We start from the raw sequence: 25,508 nt of genomic DNA on the forward strand, positions 1-25,508 counted from the left end.
TTAATGAAAAAAATAAATAAATAAATATCAATATAAATGTAGTTTTTCCATCACTGGACCAAACATACTATTGCATTCTGTTTACAAAGCTGCTGTAGCTGGCTGTATGTTCAGTGATGTATGGGGTCACATTATCTGAAATTAATTCATAAAAAATAACACATTATTTTATTATCTCATTTAGGGCTTCGTTGCCCCTCACCTCTTGATGCCTTTGACCAGCAGTGTGGCCCACGGTTGGTGCATGCTGAGGCACCAGCCCCCGTCAGACATCTCCTGCAGTTCTTTGTCTTGGAGACGCAACTTTTGACGTTCTTCTCCTCCTTTATCCTCGGCCGAGCTCTTTCCCTGCTGCTTAACGTTTCTCTTGTGCTTCTCACCGCCTCCAACATCCACCCACTGAAAAGTGCATTCATTATCATCACTTACATTAGGAGAATCTGTTTGAATACCATCTGCACAAGTTTGATGATGGAACGGTGTAAACTCAGGCTACATGTGGGAGAAACAGCTGTCAGTTTCAAACCATTATACTGATGTTCCAGTTAACTTTGATATCAGTACAAATGAGCAGTCTAAAGAATAAATATATGCAGTGTTGAAAAACATACCAAAGGGTGACACTGTTGTTACTCCCACTATAAATATTAATAAATAATATAATAGCTTTATCTATACAGCACCTTTTTAAACACAGGTTACAACATGCTTTACAGCAACATCAAAAATAAGATGAAATAAAAATAGAATAAAGGAATAAAACTATGTGCAAGGCGCATTCAGAGAAATATAAACAGAAATATATCAAAACGCAATGCACGTTGGAACATCTAAAGCAAAAACCAACCAGTCAACACCAGGAAAACCCTAGCAATTAGTGAAAAGTAAACTTAAAGAAGTGAGTTTTCTAATGTATTCGATACCTCTGGTGCAGACTGCATTATGTTAGGGTTGACCAGGTCTCCGAGGGTCTGACTTCCACCTTTTCCTTGAGAATATTTGGGGGATTTTGATATAGATCCGCTGTTCATAGCCATGACAGTCTCATCCAACCTAATTTGAAAAGGAAAACATGTTTAATATAAGATAAACTTTTATTAGTCCCATGATGGAGGAAGTACAGTAAGTGGATAGCAGAAAGAAGGATCAGTATAAACAAGGGTAAATAGCATAAATATCAAATTTTAAAAAACACATAAATCTGCCCTTTCAGACAGTAAACGGTGTCAGATCTTCTTACTTGTTGTAGTACTCGTTGAGGTTGTTTCCCTCATCGATCACTTGTCTTCCAGCGAAGTCTAGCGTGATCTTCCTGTCCTTGCGAGAAGCATGGCGAATCTCTCTAAGCTCCTCTTCCTTTTTTCTCAGCTTTTCTCGCTCGCCAGGTGACAACCACTGATTGGAATCAGTTGCGAAGTAATCCGACTCATCATCCAGAACCTGCGTCCTCCTGACACTGGAGTTGAAGTAAATAAATAGGTAAGTGTTATCAGCGAGGTTCATGATTATCTGCTGCAGTAACTGAACTGTGCAGGGAAAGAGTAGACATTGTACACCATCTATTCTCGTGAAGCTCTTAGCTTGATTTATGATACCTGTTCCTGTCATATTCCAGCAGTTTGTCTTTGTGCTGGACAGCCTTCTCCAGGCCAGCCTTCATCTTGGCCTCCTGGTGTGGGAGATAATCTCTTTCTGCTGCGTCTGTCGCCAAAATAAAAACAAATTCATAGCATTGATCCACATCATTATTTCATAGATATTAATGGGTACGTACAACTTTTCAAGCACTTTCAAGGTAGCTAAACCAAAGATTTCTAGACTTAAAGTCTTTATCTTCACATCTAAATTATTACTATATATGCAGCTGTGAAAAATATAGTTCAACTTTGACTTCATGTTTTGACCATGATTATTTAATGCTTTCTAATTTCCAGAATAAGAGATAAAAAATGATGAATGAACACAACAAAATAACTTTTCTGACAAATCATTGAAAAGCTCATTCAGATATTTTACTTGATTGGATTGTTTGATTTTAACTATTTAAATATTTTTTGTTTAAATAAATTCTTGTGTAGATAAAAAACTAGATCATGTTAAAAATCAAACATTTTTGCAGGAAAATGCTCAAATCCAAGCATAATCTAAGCACCTTGAAAATAAACTAAAAATTAACTAACTAAAAATGTTTTCAAACTTTCACGACTTTGTGTGAACCCTGATGTTCATATTTAATAATTCTGACTAGTTTTGACTCTCACCTCCCATAAGCTTCTTTCTTAGTTTCTGGCTTTTGTTGGAGTCTCGTTGCAGGATCTCCTGCTCCTCTCTTGTACAAACCTGAATCAGAAATAAACCACAGTATGTAAAGAATACTAAACTAGAAAATAAAGATTGTGAGCACCACAAGGACTCGAAGGCCTTAAAACTCTTACGTACCAGGCTGCCACAGAAGAGGCAGGGTCCTGAGCCCTCCTGCTCACACACGATGCGACCACAGCTGAGGCAGTTGTTGATGAGTTTGTGCTTTTGGGCAAGGCATTCACAGCCATGCCGGCCTGGGAGTAAGATAGAGAGCTTGTCTTGTCCCTCTTTAGCATAGAGATTGACAAACTTACTTTTCTTCTTTGTTGAAGAACTACCGCTGTGTTCTTGGGCCTGAGAAAGTAGCAAACAAAGAGAGAAAACAACACGAGAGGAAAGAAACAAATGAGGTAAACAATAAATAAAAAAACCCACAAGGTTTGGATCATCATTTTACTCAATCCATAAGAACTGCCTCCATGAAATAAAACAAGTGATAATAGTGTAGCTGTCACAGAAAAAGTGCTGATCCAGGAGATCTGAATGCCTTTGTTATCATGTTGGTTGTTTGCCTTGCAATCATGTAGTTTTTTTGTTAACTTGGTTTCTGAGATAGTGGCGACACCTACTGGACGAGTCTGTGAATTACATTGGGAGGGCAGCATGCTGTGTTCACATGCTCAGTTACCAATCAGAAAAGGTGTGTGTTCTGCTAGGAACTAAATGAAGCTAAGTGCAGGAAAGGGGGCATGAAGAGAAGCAGTAAAACTTCAGAATTTCTGGTCAGAAGGCAAACAAGGCTTGTGTTTGGAATACTGTATTCATTTTATATTAGTTTTTCACAGTGTTTGTTAGTGAAAAGAAGACAATAAATACTGGTCCAAGATCAGTCAGAGCGTGGCTTCTCTGCACGAGAAGAAAAACTGGTACAGAAAAGCAGAGAGCAGTTATAAACAGATTAAATGTTTAGGCTGGCGTGTACTCACCCTCATCAGATCAATGGGGGTTTTGACGGCTTCTGGTTCAGGTTCTGTTTGGCTCACAGTCAGCAGTTCCTGTTTGTTACGGCCTTTACGTTTAGACTTCTTCTGGGTATCTTTGGTCATGTCTTGTGAATCTAGGAAAGAAGAGCAAATTGCTTTTGACAAAATATTTTTACAGCACATTTTAGAACATTTTTAAGATCTCTGTAATTCAATTTTCTATTCAAAAGATATTTAATCATTAGAATTTAGACATTTACAATGTTTACAATTACTACTGTAATGCCCTCCTGACAGGCCTGCCAGCCTGCTCAGTAAAACCGCTTCAGATGATCCAGAACGCGGCGGCGTGTCTGGTCTACAACCAGCCTAAAAGGTCACATGTCACTCCGCTGCTCATTGAGCTCCACTGGCTACCTGTTGCAGCCCGCATCAAATTCAAATCTCTAATGCTGGCCTACAAAGTTGTCTCCGGTACTGCTCCTACCTACCTGAACGCCCTGATTCAGACATATGCTTCCTCACGACCGCTGCGCTCTTCCAATGAATGGCGCCTGGCTCTGCCCCCCGTTGGTCCAAGGCAATCCAGACTCTTTGCACTTCTTGTTCCCCGCTGGTGGAACACACTACCAGTTCCTACCAGAGCAGGGGCGTCCCTCTCTACCTTTAAAAAACTCCTGAAGACCCATCTCTTCAGAGAGCATCTTCTCTCCTAGACCACATGATAATTCTACTCCTCAAAGAATCGTCACTAGCACTAATAGCTCTTATTGCACTATACCTTGATTGTTTGCTTTTACTCTTCCTGTAAGTCGCTTTGGATAAAAGCGTCTGCTAAATGACTAAATGTAAATGTTTAGAAGTGCTCAAGTAGCATGCAAAGTAGTTTCATAGTAGGCTTTTAATGGCTGGGAGGTATTTCATGTTCGATTTTAATCAGGATACATTCATTGGCAGATATCAGACATTTTTTGGTGTACCTGGTGATGAGAAAGATTCTTTGACAAGAAAAAGACTTGAGATATCTGCCGTCTGTCTTTTAGTCTTCTTCCATCTGCTGAGGAATTCATCTATGAACATCCCTTTTCTCCCATCTGTGCCCTGCAGCAGGTCTCCAACATACTCCTCGATCTCTTCAGCATTTTCAATGGACAGAATGTACCTAGAAAGCAGGATGACACCATCTAATTTAATAACATTTATGGTCAAAATGGAGGCTAAAAAACATTAAAGACCTTAAAAGGAAATACAAACTCCTGCTTTATATCTGTGTAGTGGTGGCGGTCTGCTTCTCAATAATTAAATTTATGTGTCACATGAAATAAGACACAATTCCAGTGACATGTAATCTCATCAGTTCCTTTAATTTGTACACTATAATGAGCACTTCCTGAGCCTCTCAGTGCTGCTCAGCTGTAGCAAGTCATTTCTTCTCAACCTCGACAGGCAAAAAAGGTCGTTGTCTGGGTGGTTGGGATCCTTAATGATTCTCCAAGCCATTTTCTTGCAACGCCTGATGTAAACATATAAACAACGTATTATTATGTATTAAGGATACTTTATGGATACTTCAGTAGTTCTGTATTTTTCTTCTTCTTATAAGTTTGTGTCCATGCGCTCATTCCAAATACACTGTGAGCTTTACATTTTTTTTTAAATTCTTGTCACTTTTGATTGTGTTATATTGCCTTTAGTATATTATTGCCTTTAAGTATATTTTCTTGTATTTCTTGCACTAGACTTGTGTCTTAAAGGTTCCAAATAAGAAGCAGCACTCATGATTTTGTTGTATATTTTATATACAATGTATATACAATGAAAATAAAGGCCTTCTTCTATTCAAATCTATGATAAATAGTTAATTGTGGGTTGTTGTTGGGTTTTTTTGGAGGGGGGGGGGTCTGTGTTTTCAGAGTATCATTATTGTCCTCAATATTTCAGTAATGCAATTAGAAAATTATTTTGTGTATTGATCATAAACTATTTATACAGGTATACTCTCTTTTTCAGCTATACTTAAAAACCACCAGTGGTTTAAACAGTGCCAATAATGTCCACATTACTTTTTTTTTAATTATTATTTTCCTATGATAAGGAATCCTGCTTACTGCAGTAGATCTATCTATCTATCTATCTATCTATCTATCTATATATATATATATATATATATATATATATATATATATATATATATGTATGAACAGTGAGGTGTGTGCTGTTTCTAGAAAATGTAATTGTAAATCATTTCAAATTTAAATCTATTGAACATGTTACAATCTATTTTTCTTGAAAAACTTTCAGGAAAGAAAACAAAAACAAAAAAACATATGAGCAATATTAATATCAATCTAGAATATAAACAACCGTCCAATACCAGCCATGTAATATAATGTCTGTTTATTATGTGTTAATATGTCTTTTTTTCTTTTATTTTTTTATTCTCCCTCTCGAGCTGTCTTGACGACTGAATTTCCCCACTGCGGATTAAAATAAAGTCTTATCTTATCCAAATGTATTTATGGAGGATTTTAAATTCTGCCTTTCTCTGTTTATATATTATTACTCCAAATTATTTTTATCTACAAATTATGCCTTGACAGGAGCAAGTTCACCCCGAAAATCTAACATCTTAGCCTTATAAATCATTACTAACGTCAAATATAAAATTTCTGATCATCTGCGTCACATAAAGGGTGAAGATAGTTAACCAGAAAAAACGTGATCGAATAGATTAAATAGAGTCTGAATGAGCGAAACAAAGCACCGGTTAGATCAGGGATGGGCAACTGGAGGCCCAGGGGCCACATACGGCCCTCACCCTCACTTGAAGTGGCCCTCAGTACAACTACATGCATTTGAGCATGAAATCTTAAACGTGCAGAGTAAAAATGCACAAAATTACTTCTTGCAATTAATGTTGGTCTGCTGTTCTTGCACTGAAAAAAGAAAGAAATCGCAGTAAATGGTTATTTTTTATTTGCTTCAAACCTTTTGTGTTCCTATTTATACTGTTATACATGCATTTGAGCATGCCATGAAATATGTTAAGTTACTGCACTGTAAACATGTTTAAAATTGCAGTTTCACCATATCTGGTTAAGTGCACGGTTCTATACGTGGCCCTGTGGTAGTGTCCATGAAAAACGGTGGCCCGCTCCAGCATATAAATTGCCCATCCCTGGGTTAGATAATAAATATCCATAATAACTCACCTGTCAAACTGTCTACCTGCTGCTGTAACAGCTGTAAGGCCAAACTTATTTAGCTGCATCAACAGCAGACAGGACATCAAATACAGACACATAACTTTAATGTACGACTATACAGTAGATTTAATCACACTAGAATACTTAAACACGGTAGGTTACTTCACACAAAGCTGTTTTTATTATCTCGTACTCTCAGATGTTAGCTTGTTGGTCTGTCAGCACTTTTACAGTCAGATTTATGCCGTTAACGTTACTCACTGAACGATGTCTTCACACGCCTCCAACCCGAACTTGTGGTGTAACTGGTCCACACACCACTCCAACAGAGCCTCCGACATTTTAACAACTAAAAGAAAATCACACTTAGCTACAAAGCTCAAACCAAATGTATCTGCGGCGTGTCAAACCAAAACTGAATGAGTGTGTTTCCAGTCGGCGACATAACAAAGGCGCACACATAGAAAATGAATGCGTGGCAGCAGAGAATCTCATCCGGAAACAACCCAATGCTGTGGAATAAGGTTCCTCCCGACGAATAACAGTTATTAGCGGCCAATAAACCAAACACACTGAGCCGTTATTTTTGCCAGGGATCGAAAATTATTTCTCAATTTCTATTTCCAGTTAGATTTAACTGTTGAAGAAACTTGAACCCATTTTTATCAGTGTAGGTGTATACATAGGTGTAGCTGTGAAGTTCAGTCACTAGGTGGCAGTTTTGTTACGCAGTGAAATAGAGATGTATTTAGATGAAACTGTACATATATTTATACTAGTATTAGTACTAAATTATTCCCCCATAAAGAGGCGTTTTTTTCTACTCTAGAAGTCGGGATTGGTATAATAAATCGTGAGAGCACTGTTGAGGTTGAATTCAGAATTACTTTATTTCTCTTTTTACATTTTACTCACTGTGGCCTTCTATTTCACTGCAATAAGTCCTGCAGCTCTATAGAATCAGCACAATCATGGCTAAAAGAGTGAATAACTCAGAATGTCTACAAAAATGTCTTCTGTGCAGAATAACACAGTTATAATGATATCAATCATAAAAATAATAAAATTGGAATAAAATGTGATTTATATTTACAACACCTTTAAAGTGCCCATAGGTGTCATGAATATTGGGTGGACATGGTGTACTCTCCTCTCTGCTCTGTGTAAACAGCCTGCAGTTCTGTCTGATTTTCAGTGAATATTTGTCACGTGACTGCTCATCTCAGAATCAATCATGGCCTCACAGTGTCACTGAGGAGCACAAAGGGTTCATTTTTGGCACTTTTTAAAATAAGATATGTAGAATAAAGTGATTTGAGTTTTAACTCAGTAGCTTTTGGATTTGGGACCCCAGGAATAACATATTTGAGTGACTCTCATTTGAAGCCGCGTGTGGACAAAAGTCTGTTTAACAAGTAAATAAATAGGTAAGTCAGCAAGTGTTATATTCAGTAACATAACCTGATATGAATGTTGTTCCAAAGCTCTTGGTGTATTGATGTAATATTCTGAAGGTTTTCTTTTTTGTTTTTACCATTTTTTATCCATCCTTGAATTAAAATAAAGTGCCTAATTCAGCACCAAATGTTTGTAACAAATGGTATCAAACCTAAAAATTCCGGCATCTACTGAGAAACTCCAGAAAGACATACATTAGTGTTCTGAATCCTTAAACACTTTAATAAATTTACTAAATTGATTAAGTCATTTTCATTATAGATTTATGAACATTTATGAGCTGCATCTCAAATTAATCTTCATGTTCCCAGCTTTCAGATGATGTACTCCACTTCTATGTGGCATTTTTGTTGACCTGCTATCTCCCCCTAAAAATCCACTGCCCACAACCCCCAATTCTCTGTAAAAAGGAGGCAGAATGATTTAATGCTTTAATTCTCAAATAAGAACCTGCCTGGATTTGATGCTAACAACATTAAAACAACCAGTAGTTATTGGTGTGACCATGTTTCCCTGTAGCCTCAGTATTTCAGTTGTTAACTCTGTCAATCTGTCTCTTCTTCACTTTTATAGAGAAACAGCTGGTGGTGGAGAGGCTGCAGGTGGATTTGTTTTTTGTGAAACATGGCTGATTTTGTTTCAGTGTAGTGAGTCAGCAGGATGTGCTGTTGATGCGAGTAACAGATTGGTAGAATGTTCTACAATATTTTAAAAGGAACTGAAAATATAGAATATCTGTGGTTGTGTTTTGACCTTATTGCCATGTTGTTGTCACCGGAGTTTGGTCCAGGCAGTGTAGAACAACTCCAAGATGTTTCAGGGTGTTTTTTTCCCCCTTTTTACATTTTACGCACTGAGCTTTTTATTTCACTGCAATATATAACTCCTGCAGCTCTATCACAATAATGGAATAAAATGGGATTTATATATTCAACAGCTTTCTAGGTGCCCATAAGTGTCATGAATATTAGAAAACAATTCTCCACAAGCTATACATATTGAACTATTTGCATTTTTACCACTTCTCCTGTCCTCTCCTCTCTGCTCTGTGTAAACAGCCTGTAGTTCTGTCTGATTTTCAGTGAATATTTGTCACGTGACCGTTCTTCTCAACAGAATCAATCATGGCTTCACAGTGTCACTGAGGTGCAGAATTTAATGTTTTTAACAGGATCTAGTTATTGACGGTTTATGATTGGCAGTGTTTTAAATGAGATCGGAAATCGGAGAGTTCAAATTTTCACTATAATGCCTTTTTTCAGTTTCTTTCCATGATAAATTTTGTTTTCTTCTAAAGGTTTCAGATAGTTGACTTGGCACACAGCAGCTCTCAAGAGAACACAAACAGTATGAATAATTCTGTGCACAGGTTCACCTGAGGGTCAGACTGAACTTTGTCAAATCATCTTTGCACTGAAGAAAAGAGATGTGGGTTCATAGAGAACTGTGATCACATAATCCAAGCTCCCAGCAAGTCAAATTGATATTTACCCTCATCAGCTTTTCTCTGTACTGTATGGAATATAGTATTGCATAAATGATTGCAGGATTCATACAGGTCTGATTTGCTTCAAACTGTAAGTGGTCCAGTTTTGAAGCAACACTTTCACCAAGATAATAATATTGATACTTCACATTATTTCTATGTTGTGGTCTCCCAGAATAAAAACACACTCACATGTACTGTATTTATACTCAATATGAAAATACTTTTACTACTGTGACAATGAGTATTTCCACTTGGCTTATCTTAAGAATGCAAACAAAAACATGTAACACCATAGGAATAACATCTTTTTTTTTTCTTTAAAAAAAACACATGAGAAGTCCTAAAGCAAGATTAAAATCAGACAGTTCAACAATTACAGTAAAGTTTACAATAATACACAATATTACACACTGACCTGGGCCTCTGCATGTCTTACAAGTGCCAAAAACATGGGGGAAGAGAGTTGCAATGTCCTTAAAATACATTTAAAATAGAGAAAGATATTTATATAGCATCCGGAACCTGTTTCTCTCCTTAAAGATCAGTTTCACTCATAGACTCCTGTAATTTACTTTGACTAGCTAAATTCAGATATATTAGAAATATTGAATAAATAGAAATGGTGAGTTGAGTGCCAACAAAAAGTCTTCGTAAAATATCAAATTTAAGAAATTTGATTTCACAAGTTAAAATACTTTTTTTAAAGTTACTATTCCAGTTTTACCGTTATTCTGAAAATTATGATATTTCACCAAGCTGTTTTCATGGTTTATAACCATACACGCTCCATGAATATTCCTGGTTCTATGTTTTTTTTGTACATTGACTAAGAATGTAATAATTTTGTTCTTGGAAAAAACGTTATTACTTCTAGTAGAGTTCAGTCTGATACCGGCTTGTGCTTCCTGTTTCAGAAGAAGGCTTTTAATGTAGACAAGATAAATTGGTAAGCTGCTTACTTAAGGTTTTAATCAGAGAGCCCCATTGTCTCATTTGGATTAAAACTGCAATATTTGAATTAATACTGAAATACTGACGTCCGTGCAGACAAGTCAAAAGGAATAGCTGCTTAGGTCGGATTATAAAAACTTAAATTCAACACAGCTTCTTTTATAATTACTCTCTTTCTCTTTCAGTCTGACAAACCAAATTCTTCTCACCTGTGTCAGTGTTTTACTTAAAAGTCACAGAAACCAAGCTGCTGCGTGATACAATTAAATGTGTTGTGTTGTCTGATATGTACACCCTGTGGGAGGGGAGTCGAGCCTCTGGTGTGAGTGTCGGCTTGGCGGTTGTCGTTCTCTTCCTCCGTGTTTGGCACTTCATCCACGTCTTCTCGTGTTTCTCCCTCATATTTCCTCCTCGGGGTCGGAGCTGTGGTTGCTCATCTGTGACGGACAGACAGACAGACGAAGATGGGACAGTAAGAGACAAAACAAAAAGACATTTCATTGTCACAATGACTAAAGAAAATGGAATGGGGCGAGTATAAATTGATTTCACGGTGGTGGAGACTCAGTAGTTGTTTGATGGCCACTCACCTCACAGGACCGAGACTTATCTTTTTGCTGTTATTTTCATGCCAAAGCTATTTTTCTTTTTCTAACCTAATTGTAGATAATTTAAAATTGTAATCTGCTCTCTGGAGGTTTTTCAATTTCTTTGGGACACTGAGTTTTGCTGTTTATTTTGTTCTAATTTATTTTTATTCACACATTTAGCCTTGGTGGATAAACCGCTTCAGACAATTAAAAAAATACATATTTCCTCTTGCTCTTGCTTTTAGTACTTTTGATATATCTACATTTTTTTTGGTGTGAGTTGCCATGTGTTGGAGTTATCAGCCAATGAGATGTCTGCCTTCTCTCGAATATAATAAAACTAGACCAAATTACATAGCAAAGTGCTAAAAAAAAATTACATTTGAAAAACTCAACAACAATGTTTTCCAAAAATCACTACCCGGTTACCAGTGGGGGAAAAAGTATTCAGATCACTTACTTAAGTAAAAGTACTAATACTAAATTGTGAAATGACTCCACTTCAAGTAAAAGTCCTGCATTCAAAACGTACTGAAGTAAAAGTACAAAAGTATTAGCATCAAAATGTACTTAAAGTGTCAAAAGTAAAAGTACTCTTTCTGCAGAATGGACCCACTCAGATTGTTTTATATATTCCAAATATATTCCTGGACTATCATTATTGATGCATTTATATAAGGAGCATTTCAATTATGTAAATACAGGGCTAATTGTAATTACTTTATAGACTGTTATGAGAAAAAAAAAAAAAAAGTCTAATCACTTTAAATTGGTCATGTTTTTTTAAATCTTTCATCTGAAAGTAACTAAAGCTGTCAGCTAAATGTAGTGGAGTAAAAAGTGCAATATTTATCCTTAAAATGTAGTGGAGTAGAAGTATAAAGTTACATAAAATGGAAATACTCAAGTAATACTCAAAATTCTACTTAAGTATAGTACTTGAGTAAATGTAGTTAGTTACATTCCACCACAGCCAGTTACTCAAGATGATTCACATATCTTGTTCTGAGCAGTTTCATGTAGGAACTATACTAGATAGAGAATAGTTCCTCCATGAAACTGCTCAAATGTTTTTAGTTTTATTTTGGCGCTTTGAGCACCACCAACCAACCATCTTCTAGTTCCATTATATTACAGAGAGGGAAGACAGAACACTCTGCAGCTTGCACCAAAACAATTTAGAGTGGTGAATAGCTCTGCAAGTATGGGGGAAAATATGTAATTTAAATATTTTGGAGGTGGGACTCATCCCTTTTAAACAAATGAACAAAAGTTGAAGCACCATTTTGACTGTTATGTTATGAATCTCAATAATTTACCAGATCTAGCATCATGTGGTGAGGACAATGAAATCAATGATGCTGATGCACTTTTTATTAATTCCTGAACAAACGCACACAGACTTCAGGTGCATTTACCGTGTGGTGGTCGTCATCGGGTTCCCTCAGGTCAGCTTTCTCCCTGTGGATTTGATGGCGGGAGCTGGGTGGAGAGAGGGAGGACAGGGAGTGCTCGGGGCTGCTGGCAGACAGAGCGTACGGTGAGCCAGCTGGACTGTCCTCTCTCAGGGGAGACCCTGCAACACAGGAGTAAACATGTGCATGCATGGCGTTTAGGTGTAGACCTTTAGGTTCTGTTTTTAGAAAGTGAAGAAAATTCATGTTTTCTGTGGGTCAAAAAGACAAAAAACATCTGTGCACATCCCACTGACTTTGTGCTAGATGACAGGCAGAAAGAGAGAGTGGGAGTGACAGGATGAAGGACAGATGAGGAGATAGGGAGGGGGAAGCGAGAGACAGCAGAGCTAGATAGTGAGGGACAGGGGAATCAAGTCGAGCTGGAGATAAATTAATATGAAGATGAGAGCTATCAATCGCCCAAGGTCATTCAAACTAGATGGAACACACACACACACACACACACACACACACACACACTCTCTTTCCTGAAGGTGTGCACCTGCATTTGCAATAGCCACAGGACACTTTCTCTTTTTAGTGCACTGTATTTGTATATTCAGCTTGATGTTATGATAATGGCTTCTAGTTTCAAGGTTAAAGTTTGTTTAGTGTAGCAGCTAGTGAGGTTATTGTGCTCCGAGGAGGGCGGACTGCACCAGACGAAGGGCGTAAACTGTGTGGCAGTTTATTACCAGTTTAATTAAGATTTCAGTAAAACAAATTCCTTAGGAAATATAATAAAGCCTTGTCCTGTGTCTTCCCTACAGGCACAGTAACTGTACTGTGTCCAAGTGTCCACATGAGGGCAGCAGCAGCTCTTCCCTCCATGCACGCTGAATGAGCTGCTGCTGTTGTTGGCCCTTGATATTTGTCTGTTTTCTGAAGCTTCATCAGTCAATTCCTTCAACCACACTGTTTGTTCAGCATGTTCCATAATTTGCTTGCAGCCATAAATCCAGACACCCTCGCATATCGGCCTTGATTCAACTTTTTAAAAATTCCTGACTGGAGAGAAATAATTGATTTGTCAGGTAAAACAGGAGTGGCTCCAGTGGTGCAGTATATTCCCATCCCCCAGTTTCCCCTGCGGCACAGATCCTGAATCATTTTGATTGAGGTTGTGACTGGTGGAGCTAATCAAGCAGAAATCTGAAGGTGGCATATCGCCAGAGACTGCCTTAAAATGTTTTTGATGTGCGGATAGATTATCTATCATTCGATCTCGCACCTACCTGCCTCCACTGTCTTTGTGAATGAGTGTCTCACCTTTGTGGTCATTCCTCTGTGTGTCCATCCTGTCAAGACTGTCAAGCAGCCCATCGATCTGTGTCTTTATCAGAGTCAGCTCCTTTTTAATCACCTGCAACTCCTCCATGTCCACTGCAGGGATGAAGAGAGCGAGAACGTTAAGGACGTTAGGAAATGACACAACCTGGAAATCTCTTTGTGGAGAGCTCTAAAGGGACAGTTTAAGACATTTTGGGAAATGCACTAAGTTGCTTTCTTGCAGAGTTAGATGAGAAGAGTGAAACTACTCTCGTGTTTGTATAGTAAATACGAAGCTACATCCAGCAGGTGGTCAGCTTAGCTTAGCTTAGCATAAAAACATGAAACTGGTGTGGCTCTGTCCAAAGATAACAAAATCCACCAATCAGCACAACTAAAGTTAACTGAGAATCACATTATGTCCTGTTTGTTTAATCAGTACATCAGTACAAAAACCGAAGTGTAAAACAAGGACTGTAAACTGGCCGCAGTTGCTTTTGTGGTCTTGTCGTGACCGTTTTTATGAATGGCACATCAGTTCACTTCCAGTAACTTCATCTTAGCCTCCAGTGATCACATTACAGCTTTTTATCCTTAAATTAGTTACTTCACTTCTCACAGTTAGCTTTGAAATGATAGTATTTACTGTTAATGCGTTTTTTAAAATAATTTTTATAGTCACCTCAGTGTCTTGAAGTACTGAAGATAGCCCATTAGCTAGCCTAGCTTGCTATTAAAATTTAAAGAAAAGCATCAGCTAGAAAGGAGGCTGAACACACACTCCTCATAACGGTGCTTTTCTTCATTTTAGTAGCCAGCTAGGCTGACTGGCTATCTTCAGTATTTTAAGACACAAAGGTGACTAAAAAACGGTAAACACATACATGTTGTACTAAACAAACTGTAAATATATGTATGTATGTACAAAACCAACAGGGAAAAGTGAATGAACTAACTTAGGGATAAAAAGCTGAAATGTAATCACCGGAGGTGAAAATAACGTTACTGGACTGGACAGGAAGTAAACTGACGTGCTGTGTTAAAACAGATAAAAAATACATTGTACAAGTGGTTCATTACCAGGAAACTAGCAGAACTTCAGAAAGACACTGCGAAATAATAACAGAAAACCCCATAAGCTTAAAATCCAAGTGGCAACCACTGGGTCTGATAAGTAGAGCTATTGCAATAGTACCTCAAACCTGCATTCTGTCTTATGGCCAGCAGGGGGCAGTCTAAGTACATAGAAGTCAATGAGAAATGTAGCTACTTTTTACTTAATGCGCAAATAATGTGCTATACAAAATACCCTCAGGAAAAACCCTATGTGCAATATTAATAACAATGTTCAACAGCAACCAAAGTATTTTATGTAAAAAATGTGTTATTATGTATGTATATCATTTCTTAATTCATCATTTTATGTCTTTGTAATTTAATATCCCCACTGCAGAATAAATAAGGTTACCATCAAATGTAGTTTACAAGTTATAATGTATTAATTGGTGAGCTTTAGAGGAGCTTGTAGGTGGATTTCTTTTCACCTTTTGACAAAGCAAGGCTATCTGTTTTTCCAAAGCTGACTGTTGACTGTAGCTTCACATTTACAGTAAAATACACATATGAGAAATATAGATCTAACCATTTGCAATAAAGCAAATTAGCATCTCTCTCAAAATATCAAACTATCACTGTAATGTAATTATTATTAAACTGTGAGTGCATGCGAAATAAACCAGTAAATGTTAGCATTATCTGTGATATTATAAACTATTCGGGCAGCATGTACGAAAATGTATTTACGTTTTTGATTTGTTAGTCAGTCTAAGGTTTGGGTGTCATATGGATCATTTACTGAACCTTTTCTTTCATCTAAGTAAAATCACAGAAAACAAGGTTAAAGATAAATGTTTGAAATTCAGTACCCAGAAAGGTTTGCTGCTGTGGCTTCAAAAAACTACACATGGCATATTCTGTCGCTACTAAATACAAAAGATATATTGATCTGAGCTTTATATTTATCATTACATTTTTCATACAGAGAGCCATTCCCCTTACATGAGCTCTAGAAAACCGTAAGAATCTGCAGCATCTAATGCGAAATTTTCTTGAGGCTTAGTCCATTCATATTACTCACACTTGGCTGTGGTTGAACTAGTGGAGTGGGCTCTGGAGCTTTTGGAGTGGGTTCTGTCTCGACTGCGTCTGTGCCCAGAGGAGTAGGAGGAGGAACGAGATCGCTTGGCCAGACTGGGTCCCAGGGGCAGAGGAGACAGGGACGCCGGCACACGCTGGTAGTCATACACCCTGGAAATTTCAGTAAATACAGTTATAAAACGACTTGACTTTAACTATGCAGTGTGCTGTGATTTTATGCAATCCAAGTGTCGGAAATCAGGTTGAAATGTGCATGAGGATTTTGTGATTTAAATCAAAATTTTGCCAATTTAAGACTGCATGTAATTATGGTGTAGCTGCTTTGGTTTAGGCAGCACTTTGGGAACTTTGGCTCAATTTAAATGAAAAAGAAATGGTATTATAGAAAAACATGTTTATATTTTTTAAAATAAGGCATTGAGAAAAGTATTGTTCTGGCATCAGTATTAAAAATTGGCACTTATGTTATGTTGTTATGTTAAACATTTCAAACAAAACAATGGCTCAAACAATGGAAAAATATTATTACAGCAAAGACATTACACTGAAGAAAAGCATCTGTTCAAGTATCTCATAGATAAATATGGATATTTATATTCCATGTTCCTTTGTTTTTTCTTTCTATCTCTGTTTCTGTCTGTTGCGCTGGAGTTGCCTCCTCCCTGTGGACAGCTCCATGTCTCTATCTGTCACTGAATGTAATTGGTTCTGTCAGGGCCAATCAATAGCTATCCGCCAGGCTAGTAGTGCTGGTGACAGGGGGTGTATCACAGTCAAACTCTATGTGCTTACAGACACCACAGTGTGTGTTTGTGCATGCGTGCTTGTGTGTGTGTTTCAATAGAATTAGAGGCCATGTTGTGACTGAAGCAAAAAGTGATTTGACCTCATATTTGACCTCAACACTGCAGGACACGAAGACCAGGTGAGACACAGCAACAAGCTCAAACCAGCCAATCACCAAAGAGCAAAGCTGCAGGAAGCGAGGCCTATAAGATCTATGAATCTTTTAACTAGTATTCTATTTAACTGTAGCATTGCAGATATTTAAAGGTAAAGCCAATAATTTTGCCATGTTCACCAAACTAAACCTATGAAGACCTTTCTAATCACACATAGAATAAAATAAAAACAACAACAAAGTAACAAGATGTAATCCTCTTTAATGTTATATTTGCAGCCTGTGTTCACATTTAAACAATATTAATCATTACGCATGATTGTGTTTTGAAATAATAATAAAAAAGCATCATTTTGAAAATCAGATTTCTTTTTTTTTTTTTTTGGTTTAAAATATAATAAAAATAATGATCAGGTCATATAGGTGAGATTGTGTTGGAGAAAAAAAGATTCCCACATGGCATGGTAAACATTTTAAGAATAAAATGTTTTCAAAAACAGCCAAAAAAGGCCAAACCTCCAAAGGGTTAAAGTATGCAAATACTTTGTATAATGTGGCTTCCCATCATGAAAAGATAAAAATGTTGAGAAAGGTTTAGGAAATACTGCACCCTGGACAGGTCACCACACTATCACAGGGCCATTCACGCTCTCATTCACTCCAACGGGCAATTTAGAGTCACCAGTTAAACTTCAGCTGCATGTCTTTGGACTGTGAGAAAATACAAACTGCACACAACCATCTTTTCTGTGAAGTGCTAATCAAAAAACAATGCATTTTACTTTTTGCTTAAATTTGCAGAGACATTTTCAGAGACGATGAGCTTCCTAGCTACCGTAGCCAGAGACAGTGGTTTCTGAAACTCAACAAAAAATGATGAAATGAACAGCTTCCTGTAAGCACAATATATAACATCTCTAGACAGCCTGCAACCACGCACAAAAAAAACCTTGTAGTGACTAATGTTACTGTCTTGCTCGCAAGAAAGAACAAAAATATCTATCAATACCTTTGAACATTAATTCTAAGCCTTTTTTATGAGGGAACTGAATTTTTCAGAGGAGCAGATAACAAAATCTGATCAACTCAATATAGTCACAATCTGGTTCTATCTGGATCGAGGACAGTCTGAGCAGAGCCTAAATGGTTTCTGCAGTGCTCAGCCACAAGAGTGAATCGCTCTCCTGCTGTATGTCACCAGCCAACAACAGGGAGGCAAGCTGTCAGCTCCAAGGACTTGGAGTCGGACGGTAATGTAGATTTACTGATTGAGCTGTTCAGCAGCCAGTCAGACGCAAAGCGACTTCCTGAAAAAGTTTTTCTCCACTGTTTTCTGCTATGTTATATTCTCTGAAGCCTCTCCACTTGATACTGAGATTTCTGTGCTCGCAGAGTGCACACAGACACACACGCATCACAATGTCACATAAGGATGAAGTGTATTAGGCCACCATAAGTGTGTGAGATTAGAGGCTTTGAGCATTGTCCATGCGGGGAGACACAGAGACCAAAGACTTATGGGGAGTTTAAAGTCCTTCAGAGCAGTTTGTGGGGGCAGATAGACAATGTGTTGTTACACCGGCTTTGAAGTGTCATCTCAGAGAATGGAAGCGCAGACAATGAGAGACTGTAGACGAGTGCGGATTACAGAAAAGTGTGTGAGTGTGTGTGAGAGGGAGTGTTTGTCTCTATGGATTAGACCCCACACGGAAAGCAGCTTTGTCAGCTCGAGCTGTTATCTGTGTGTTGAAAGACACTTTTCTATCGTGTTCCCACAAGAGGACAGCGGACAAAAACACTCATTTCTCTCTTTCCCACATATTGATATTCCACAAAACACACACATACACACACAGCCCCCCACACACTCACACCCAGAGGCAAACACATGTGTGTGCACATAAATATGCACACATGTGCTTCTATCCATTCTCCAGACACACACACACACACACACACACACACACACACACAGCTGTCAGCAGTCCTAGCCAACAGCATGGGGAATAATCATGCACTGTGTTAAAAACAAATTGAAAATCAGTGGTGAGTGTTCCCCCCTGAGCAAAGGCAGAAAAATGCAGAGCGAGGCAAACGTAATGCAAAAAAACAAAAAAAAACAAAGAAAAGATGACAGTTAATACTCAGCGCAACAGAGCATTGATATGTGCAAGAAAGGAACTGGAATGAGGTGTATATTCTGTGTGTGTGTGTGTGTGTGTGTACACTATGTGACTGCCTGCTTTTATTCAGATGTGCTGAGTGGAGTGTTTATGAGTGAGGCCTGGGGGATGTAGGAAGGTCCCTGCGCAATTTCAGTGGAGGACCAATAATACAGAGGCACTCTGAGTGGAGCCCAGTCCAACCAGCTACCTCATCTACCTAACTACTCCACTTAACTGTCCACTGCACATGTTTGTATTCTGCAGTAACATGGAAAAGGTAAACACACACTGAAAACTAAGTGAGTGCACAATCAAACAGAATGCTTATTTTCAGTGTTTAAGGGGCTTTATATAACGTTAATGTGTGGTTGTTGTCAACGTTTTCTGGCGGCTGATCGAAAGTGCAAATTATAGATGGATGCCTTCTTTAAAATATCGCCAAAAATACACTGTTAATCAAAGAAAGACACTGAAAACAGGCATTATCGTCAGAATTTGAACTTTCAGACAGTCCTTGAATGGATAATAGGTTAAAAAAAATTTGTTAGAAAAGTAAAAAATCAAGCTTAAAATTGTGATATTTCTGTTACAATCCCTTTGTTCTACATGTCTCGTTTAAAGATTTAAAACGTTGACAAAAGTAAACCATTTGTAATAACTAGATCCTGTTAAAAACATTAAATTCTGCTGAGACGAACGGTGACCTGACAAATATTCACTGAAAATCAGTTAGAACTGCAGACTGTTTACACAGACCAGAGAAAAGGGGACAGTAGAGATTGTAAAAATCCAAATAATTCAATGTGTAAAGCATGTGCAGAGACATTTTTCCCCAAATATTCATAATACTTGTGGGCACTTGGAAAATCAATCACTTATTGATCACCAAATTCAGGTATTACAGCAGTAAAACAGATTAAGATAGTAAAAATAGAATACAATAATAACATGTTGTTATGTTGTGTACCAGCCAAATGACCACAGTGATCAGTACAATGCCCATTCTACTCCTATTATATTCTATTTATTTTCTTTTTGTCTATTGTTTTTACAGAAAGCATGCATTTGTGCGTGTGTGCGTGTGTGCGTGTGTGCGTGCGTGCGTGCGTGTGTGTGTGTGTGTGTGTGTGTGTGTGTGTGTGTGTGTGTGTGTGTGTGTGTGTGCGTTTGTGCGTGTGTGCATGTGTGTGTGTGTGTGTGTGTGTGTGACAGTTGAGCTCCTGGCTGCTGAGTACGAACAGTCAACACTGTAAGCAGTGTCAGGATGACTGACAGCTGTGTGGCAGACAGCGACGAGGAGCGGAGACTATTGAAGGCAGCAGGGATGAAGAATCCACTTTAGCCTTTTCCCTTTGCCTCCTGTGACACACAGACAAGCAATAAGGTGTGTGAGCTGCCATGCGTGGCGTCCTGACAGTACCTGTCATAGTAGTCCTCGTGGTAGCTGTCATAGTCCAAGTCGAACTCAGATCTGCAGGAGGAGGAGTGGAGGAAGAGACGGAGAAGGTGGTTAGTAAAGTATTTGTCAAAACGACATGATGCACTTTTACTGAGCGATCACACATTTCACTTAACAAACAGTAAGCTCGACTGGTGCGTCAGTGTGTGAATGCGCCTCAGTTATATGGCACAATCATTTCATCTGGAAAGAATGCAGTGTTCATGATCTCCAGCCAGCTAGAAAAAGACATTGGATTTGTTTCGCTGCAGCATCCAAGGTGGAAAATCTATAGAAATTGTCTTGTGCGCCAACTGTAGCCCACCACTCGCTGCACAGTTCCATGTGTGAGCTTGGTGAGGCAGGTGAGTGATGTGACAGGCGTGAATTTATCCGGGCTGGTAGCTGGAGTGTACCTGCAGAACAGACCGGAGGAAACGGAGGACAGAAAAGTGACACTAAGCCAGAGCGAGATCACATTCTGGTGTGTCAGACCTCAGCATTCCTCCCTAATCCGCACACAGAGTCACTAATAATCCCTCCATGTTTCTCACAATCCCTCTGTCTCTTTTTGTCTCTCTCCCTGACTCACCCCCTCAATCCATCTTTGTCATTCTCTCATTTATCTGTCATGCTTTCTCTTTGTTCAGACTGACCTCACTCTCTCTCTTTCTCTCTCAGTCAGTCTCACACTTCAATTCAAGAGCTTTGCTTGTAAGATAAGTGTTTGTTTGCATTGAAGAGGTAAGCGATATTCCTGCATACCAAGACCTATCTCAACGCTGCAGAGCTGTGTGTTATCATTTTCCTATAGGAAGGCAAATGCTCTGGCTTGTTTGCATTATTATTATTTTTTTTAAACCAATCAAAATCGTCTTGGGTGTCACTAAGTCCAGGATGCAGCAATGATGCTCCTGCAAAATACAACAAACCACAGACCTTTTGTATGTCTTATAAAACCGAGAGTCAGTGTAATTTAAGTAGAGTTGGCAATCCCCAAAGGCCCAACGATACAATTTTTTCCCAATACTTGAGTCCCAATACAATATTATTGTGATTTTAAGCATTTTGTGATACAATATATTGAGATTTAACTGTTTAACTGCATTTTGTGTCCACAAAATTAAATTCAATCAAGAATTGTTTTGTCAAAAAAGAGAAAATTCTCAGTCTATTCATCTCACTTTAGTCTTTTTATTTTTCCACATTGAGAGTCAAACCCACAGACTGACCAACAAACTGCAAAAAGAAATCTGTTGAATTCAGTGAGCAGGTGTTTTAGTGTAAATTTAAATGAAAATATCATCAAAAACTGTAATTTTGACTGAATAGTCGTAATTCCTCAACTTTAAGCTTCACTTTTCTGAATTTTTTTGAATGAAATATAAAAAAAAGCCTAACTTTGCAGCGTTATTTCCACAATTTATAGTGACGCCCATGGTGCCTATAGATTCCTTAGATCTTCTAGTTTCTTATGAATCTTCAGTATATTCCTAAAAGTGAGCCAGCTACGTCCTTCTGAAAAAAGATGAAAATAATGAAAATGTTTAAGTTAACCTGTAACTTAACCTCCATACGTACAGTACCAGTCAAAAGTTTGGACACACTTTCTCATTCAATGGTTTCTTCTATATTGTAGATTAATACTGAAGACATCAAAACTGTGATGAAACATATATAGAGTTATGTAGTAAACAAAAAAGTAACAAACAAACTGAAGAATCTAAAATATAAAACAGAATATGTTTAATATTTTAGATGCTTCAAAGTAGCCTTTAACCTTTTGCTTTGATGGTGTCAAACCCATTAAGAAGGCAAGAAAACTAACTTTTGACGAGGTGCACCTGGTAATTAAAACGATTCCAAGTGAACACCTCATGAATCTGACTGAGAGAATAACAGAAGTGTGCAAAGCTGCCATCAAAGCAAAACAAACGGTATCAACCCCAAAACTACTGCAACAACAGGGACATAGTTGAGCATAAAAATGTAAGTAATAAGTAAATAAGTAAGTAATAGGTTTATTAAATTGATTAATTAAGTCATTTCATTAGAGAATTATGACCAGAACAACTTGGCACACAGCGCTGATCTCAAATTAATTTTGAGGGTCACAGCTTTCAGATGATGTTCACCAATTCTATGTGGCATTTATTGTTGACCTGCTATCTCCCCCTAAAAACCCACTGCCAACAACCTCCAATTCTCAATAAAAGGGGGCAGAATGATAAGGAGTTTAAATTTAAAATATTGCGTTTAAATTGAGCAAACCTGAACAAAAACTGAAAAAAAACAACAGTATCATGTAATTTGCATCAACAGATTTCATACTGAGACTTGTAACCATACATTCATATCCAAGTGACAGCCCATATCCAAACAATACATTGGTATTTTTCAGGATACTTTAACATATTTTGGGAAACTAACACACCCACATGCCTCTCCATCTGCTTATCTGTCACCCAGTGAGGCAGTGATTCCTGGTTGAAGTCAGAAGAGATGTTCTTTTTTGTATGCCAGGATAAACAGCAGGGGACTAAACCGAATATTTCTCCACATTCAGAATTACACACATGTACAGTACAGATATACACAGACTGGGCTGTGAGAACATGTGCATGTGCATGTGTGTCTGTGTGTCTCTGGATCTGAAGTGTGGACTTATTTTGAAGTAATCACGTCTCCTCGAGCATTACTCTCACGGAGTCTTCTCTGTCTCATAGCAGCTGGTGTTCAGAGCTCAGGAGGCAGAAAACCACAAAATAATTCAGTTCCTCTCTGAGCTGCACACTTGCCAAAAATCCAAAGTGTAATTTTGATCTAATTTAAAGACCGGCCTCTGGTATCCTGTTTGAAATGGACGATGTCTACATGTTGTTTCTGCTCATTCTGTGTCTTGATTCTTGCACTGGACACAGAAGAGAAAAGGGCCTTTTTGAGCGTATTTTTCCTTTTACAGTACATCCTGTGCAGGTTAAAGACACATTGAGAGACAGAATGACAACAGAAACAGGAACTCCTCAGCTGAGGTGAGCTTTCTGCTCTCCAAGTCAATTCAGCCAGAAGAGAAACAGAAAATAACAACTATTCACTGAAATCCTCACTGTGGGGGAACTTAGCTGCTGTTAGCTCTCTTTCTGTTTCTTTCGTATTGACGTTCACTCGTATACCTTTGTTGTTGTGTTTGTAGGCTAGACAGAGTAATTATCATTAGTGAAATCACTTGTTTTTGTAAAGACTTATATAATCTTCAGCTTTAATGCTTTTAAAAAAAAATTATCTCGTCTTGTTGGTTTGTATTTTAACCCTGCTGTTATGTTCGTTTCTCAGGAACAGCATAAATGTTCGTGGGTCGATTTGACCGGTGGCATGTTTAATTATCCAAAAGTGTTTGAAACTAAAACATACCAATAAATATTGTTTATATTTCATGATTAACTCCATTATGAACCATTTCAATCGATATTTAGTGCAACTGTGTTCTTTACCTCTCACAGATCATGGTTCAATGAGGATAATTCACTCATAAAAAAATGTATGTTAAAACATTTTTTATGTAGATTGGAAAGACCTACATATAAGATACAATGGTTTTACATGATATTGTCTTTTTTTTTTTCAACTTTAAAATGGGTCAATTTGACCCGCAAGTAACAGAAGGGTTAAAGGATATTCATCACCCTTTGCCCTCTGAATTCCCCCCTGATTTGAATTGTTGATGTGTGATTGTTGGTTGGCAGTTGGTAGGAAAAGCAAGTGAATAACTTCTGAACCTCAGTCGGCGGAACTGAAACGTATGTTTTCTTTAAAACATCGCCAAAGATACACAATTTATCATAGAAAGAACCTGTAAAAACAGGTATTATCATTGGTATATGAACTTAAACTTAAAAATGATTAGACCACCCTTGTTTTCTTCAATGTCTTGTTCATTTTAATGCCTGTATTTTCGTTGTTATCATTATATTTGTCCAAACAAATGTACCTTTAGTTGTACCCGGCATGAAAATGAACAAGAAATTGAAGAAAAAAATGTGTCTATTTTTTTTTTCATGACTGTATATGGATCATAGGTTATGAAAGTTTTGGTTAGTAAAAGTAACCAAAACGAAGTGGAAATGTTTGATATTTCTGTCAAAATCACTTTATTCTACATGTCTCATTTAAAAAGTTGCCCAAAAAAACCCATTCGGAATAACTAGATCCTGTTAAAAACATTAAATTCTGCTCCTCAGCAACACTGTGAAGCCATGATTGATTCTACTGAGACAAACGGTCAAGTGACAAATATTCACTGAGAATCAGACAGAACTGCAGGCTGTTTACACAGAGCGAAGAGGAGAGGACAGGACAAGTCTCATTCATCCAGTCGTATGCTCACTATTTCCACACACATTTTTGCTGAAACCTTACTATTTTGAACTCTTGTGCTTTACACTTGCACAGACGCGCTACGCCTCTGGACATTCCCTTCACTTCAATTCATTAAGGATTACCCTGTTTTTTTAATGTAAGTTCACCGTGGAGGCATGCAAGAAAAAAAGTTACACGTGTTGAGTTAATAATATTAAAATGGTCATTTTAAAGGTGAAATATTCCTTTAATATTTAAATTCGAACTTTACTCTTTATATCATGTCATAAATACTTAGAAATGTATTAATTAATGAGGATAGGCTTGTTAAATGATGACACTTATGCTATTTGACAGATATGAATGAATAATCAAGAATTCAATATAAAAATATCAACCTTATAGATCATCTACTTTGCTTGCTATTTGCTATTTAACCACTGAATGTAAAATAATAAATATTTCCTTGTTAATTTTGTAATGATAGTCAGGTCATTAAACATGTCACTGTGGTGCCGTAATGATGTGACACAAACAGGTATTTTCATAAGATTTAAAGAAGCTAAATCTGTGACAGGTTAGCACAACCCATTTAGAGCGTAATTACATCCAAAGTGAGCCGCCAAGTGCCTGGGTCACTGTGTGTGTGTGTCTTTAACTGTGTGTGTGTAATTGGAGAGAGAAAGAGAGAGAGAGAGAGAGAGAGAGAGAGAGAGAGAGGCAGATGGACAGCAGGGTCACTAAAGGCTAATTAATTTCTTTTCATAATTTCTAAAGTGCCAAA

The 25,508-nt window shown here is 37.7% G+C and overlaps 2 protein-coding genes across 2 annotated transcripts in view; both read right to left on the reverse strand.

Annotated features, from left to right (window-relative positions):
• The window catches only part of trip4 (thyroid hormone receptor interactor 4), a 99,049-nt gene extending 92,077 nt beyond the window's left edge, over positions 1–6,972 (reverse strand). Inside the window, exons 1-9 of the mRNA XM_059355945.1 lie at positions 6,755–6,972; positions 4,268–4,449; positions 3,291–3,421; positions 2,440–2,658; positions 2,262–2,340; positions 1,596–1,701; positions 1,241–1,456; positions 924–1,053; positions 203–399 (exon numbers count right to left, since the gene is read on the reverse strand). Coding sequence (XP_059211928.1) covers positions 203–399; positions 924–1,053; positions 1,241–1,456; positions 1,596–1,701; positions 2,262–2,340; positions 2,440–2,658; positions 3,291–3,421; positions 4,268–4,449; positions 6,755–6,834 — 1,340 coding nt within the window. The 5' untranslated portion in view covers positions 6,835–6,972. The remainder of the gene's footprint in view (positions 1–202; positions 400–923; positions 1,054–1,240; positions 1,457–1,595; positions 1,702–2,261; positions 2,341–2,439; positions 2,659–3,290; positions 3,422–4,267; positions 4,450–6,754) is intronic.
• A 2,702-nt stretch (positions 6,973–9,674) lies between these two features.
• The window catches only part of LOC131989771 (heterogeneous nuclear ribonucleoprotein C-like), a 58,156-nt gene continuing 42,322 nt past the window's right edge, over positions 9,675–25,508 (reverse strand). The window contains exons 3-7 of the mRNA XM_059355103.1: positions 20,351–20,401; positions 15,845–16,014; positions 13,708–13,821; positions 12,400–12,557; positions 9,675–10,828 (exon numbers count right to left, since the gene is read on the reverse strand). Of these exons, the coding sequence (XP_059211086.1) occupies positions 10,790–10,828; positions 12,400–12,557; positions 13,708–13,821; positions 15,845–16,014; positions 20,351–20,401 (532 nt within the window). The 3' untranslated portion in view covers positions 9,675–10,789. The remainder of the gene's footprint in view (positions 10,829–12,399; positions 12,558–13,707; positions 13,822–15,844; positions 16,015–20,350; positions 20,402–25,508) is intronic.

The sequence above is a fragment of the Centropristis striata genome, chromosome 2 (genome assembly GCF_030273125.1).
Source record: "Centropristis striata isolate RG_2023a ecotype Rhode Island chromosome 2, C.striata_1.0, whole genome shotgun sequence".
In the NCBI taxonomy this organism is placed as follows: domain Eukaryota; kingdom Metazoa; phylum Chordata; class Actinopteri; order Perciformes; family Serranidae; genus Centropristis; species Centropristis striata.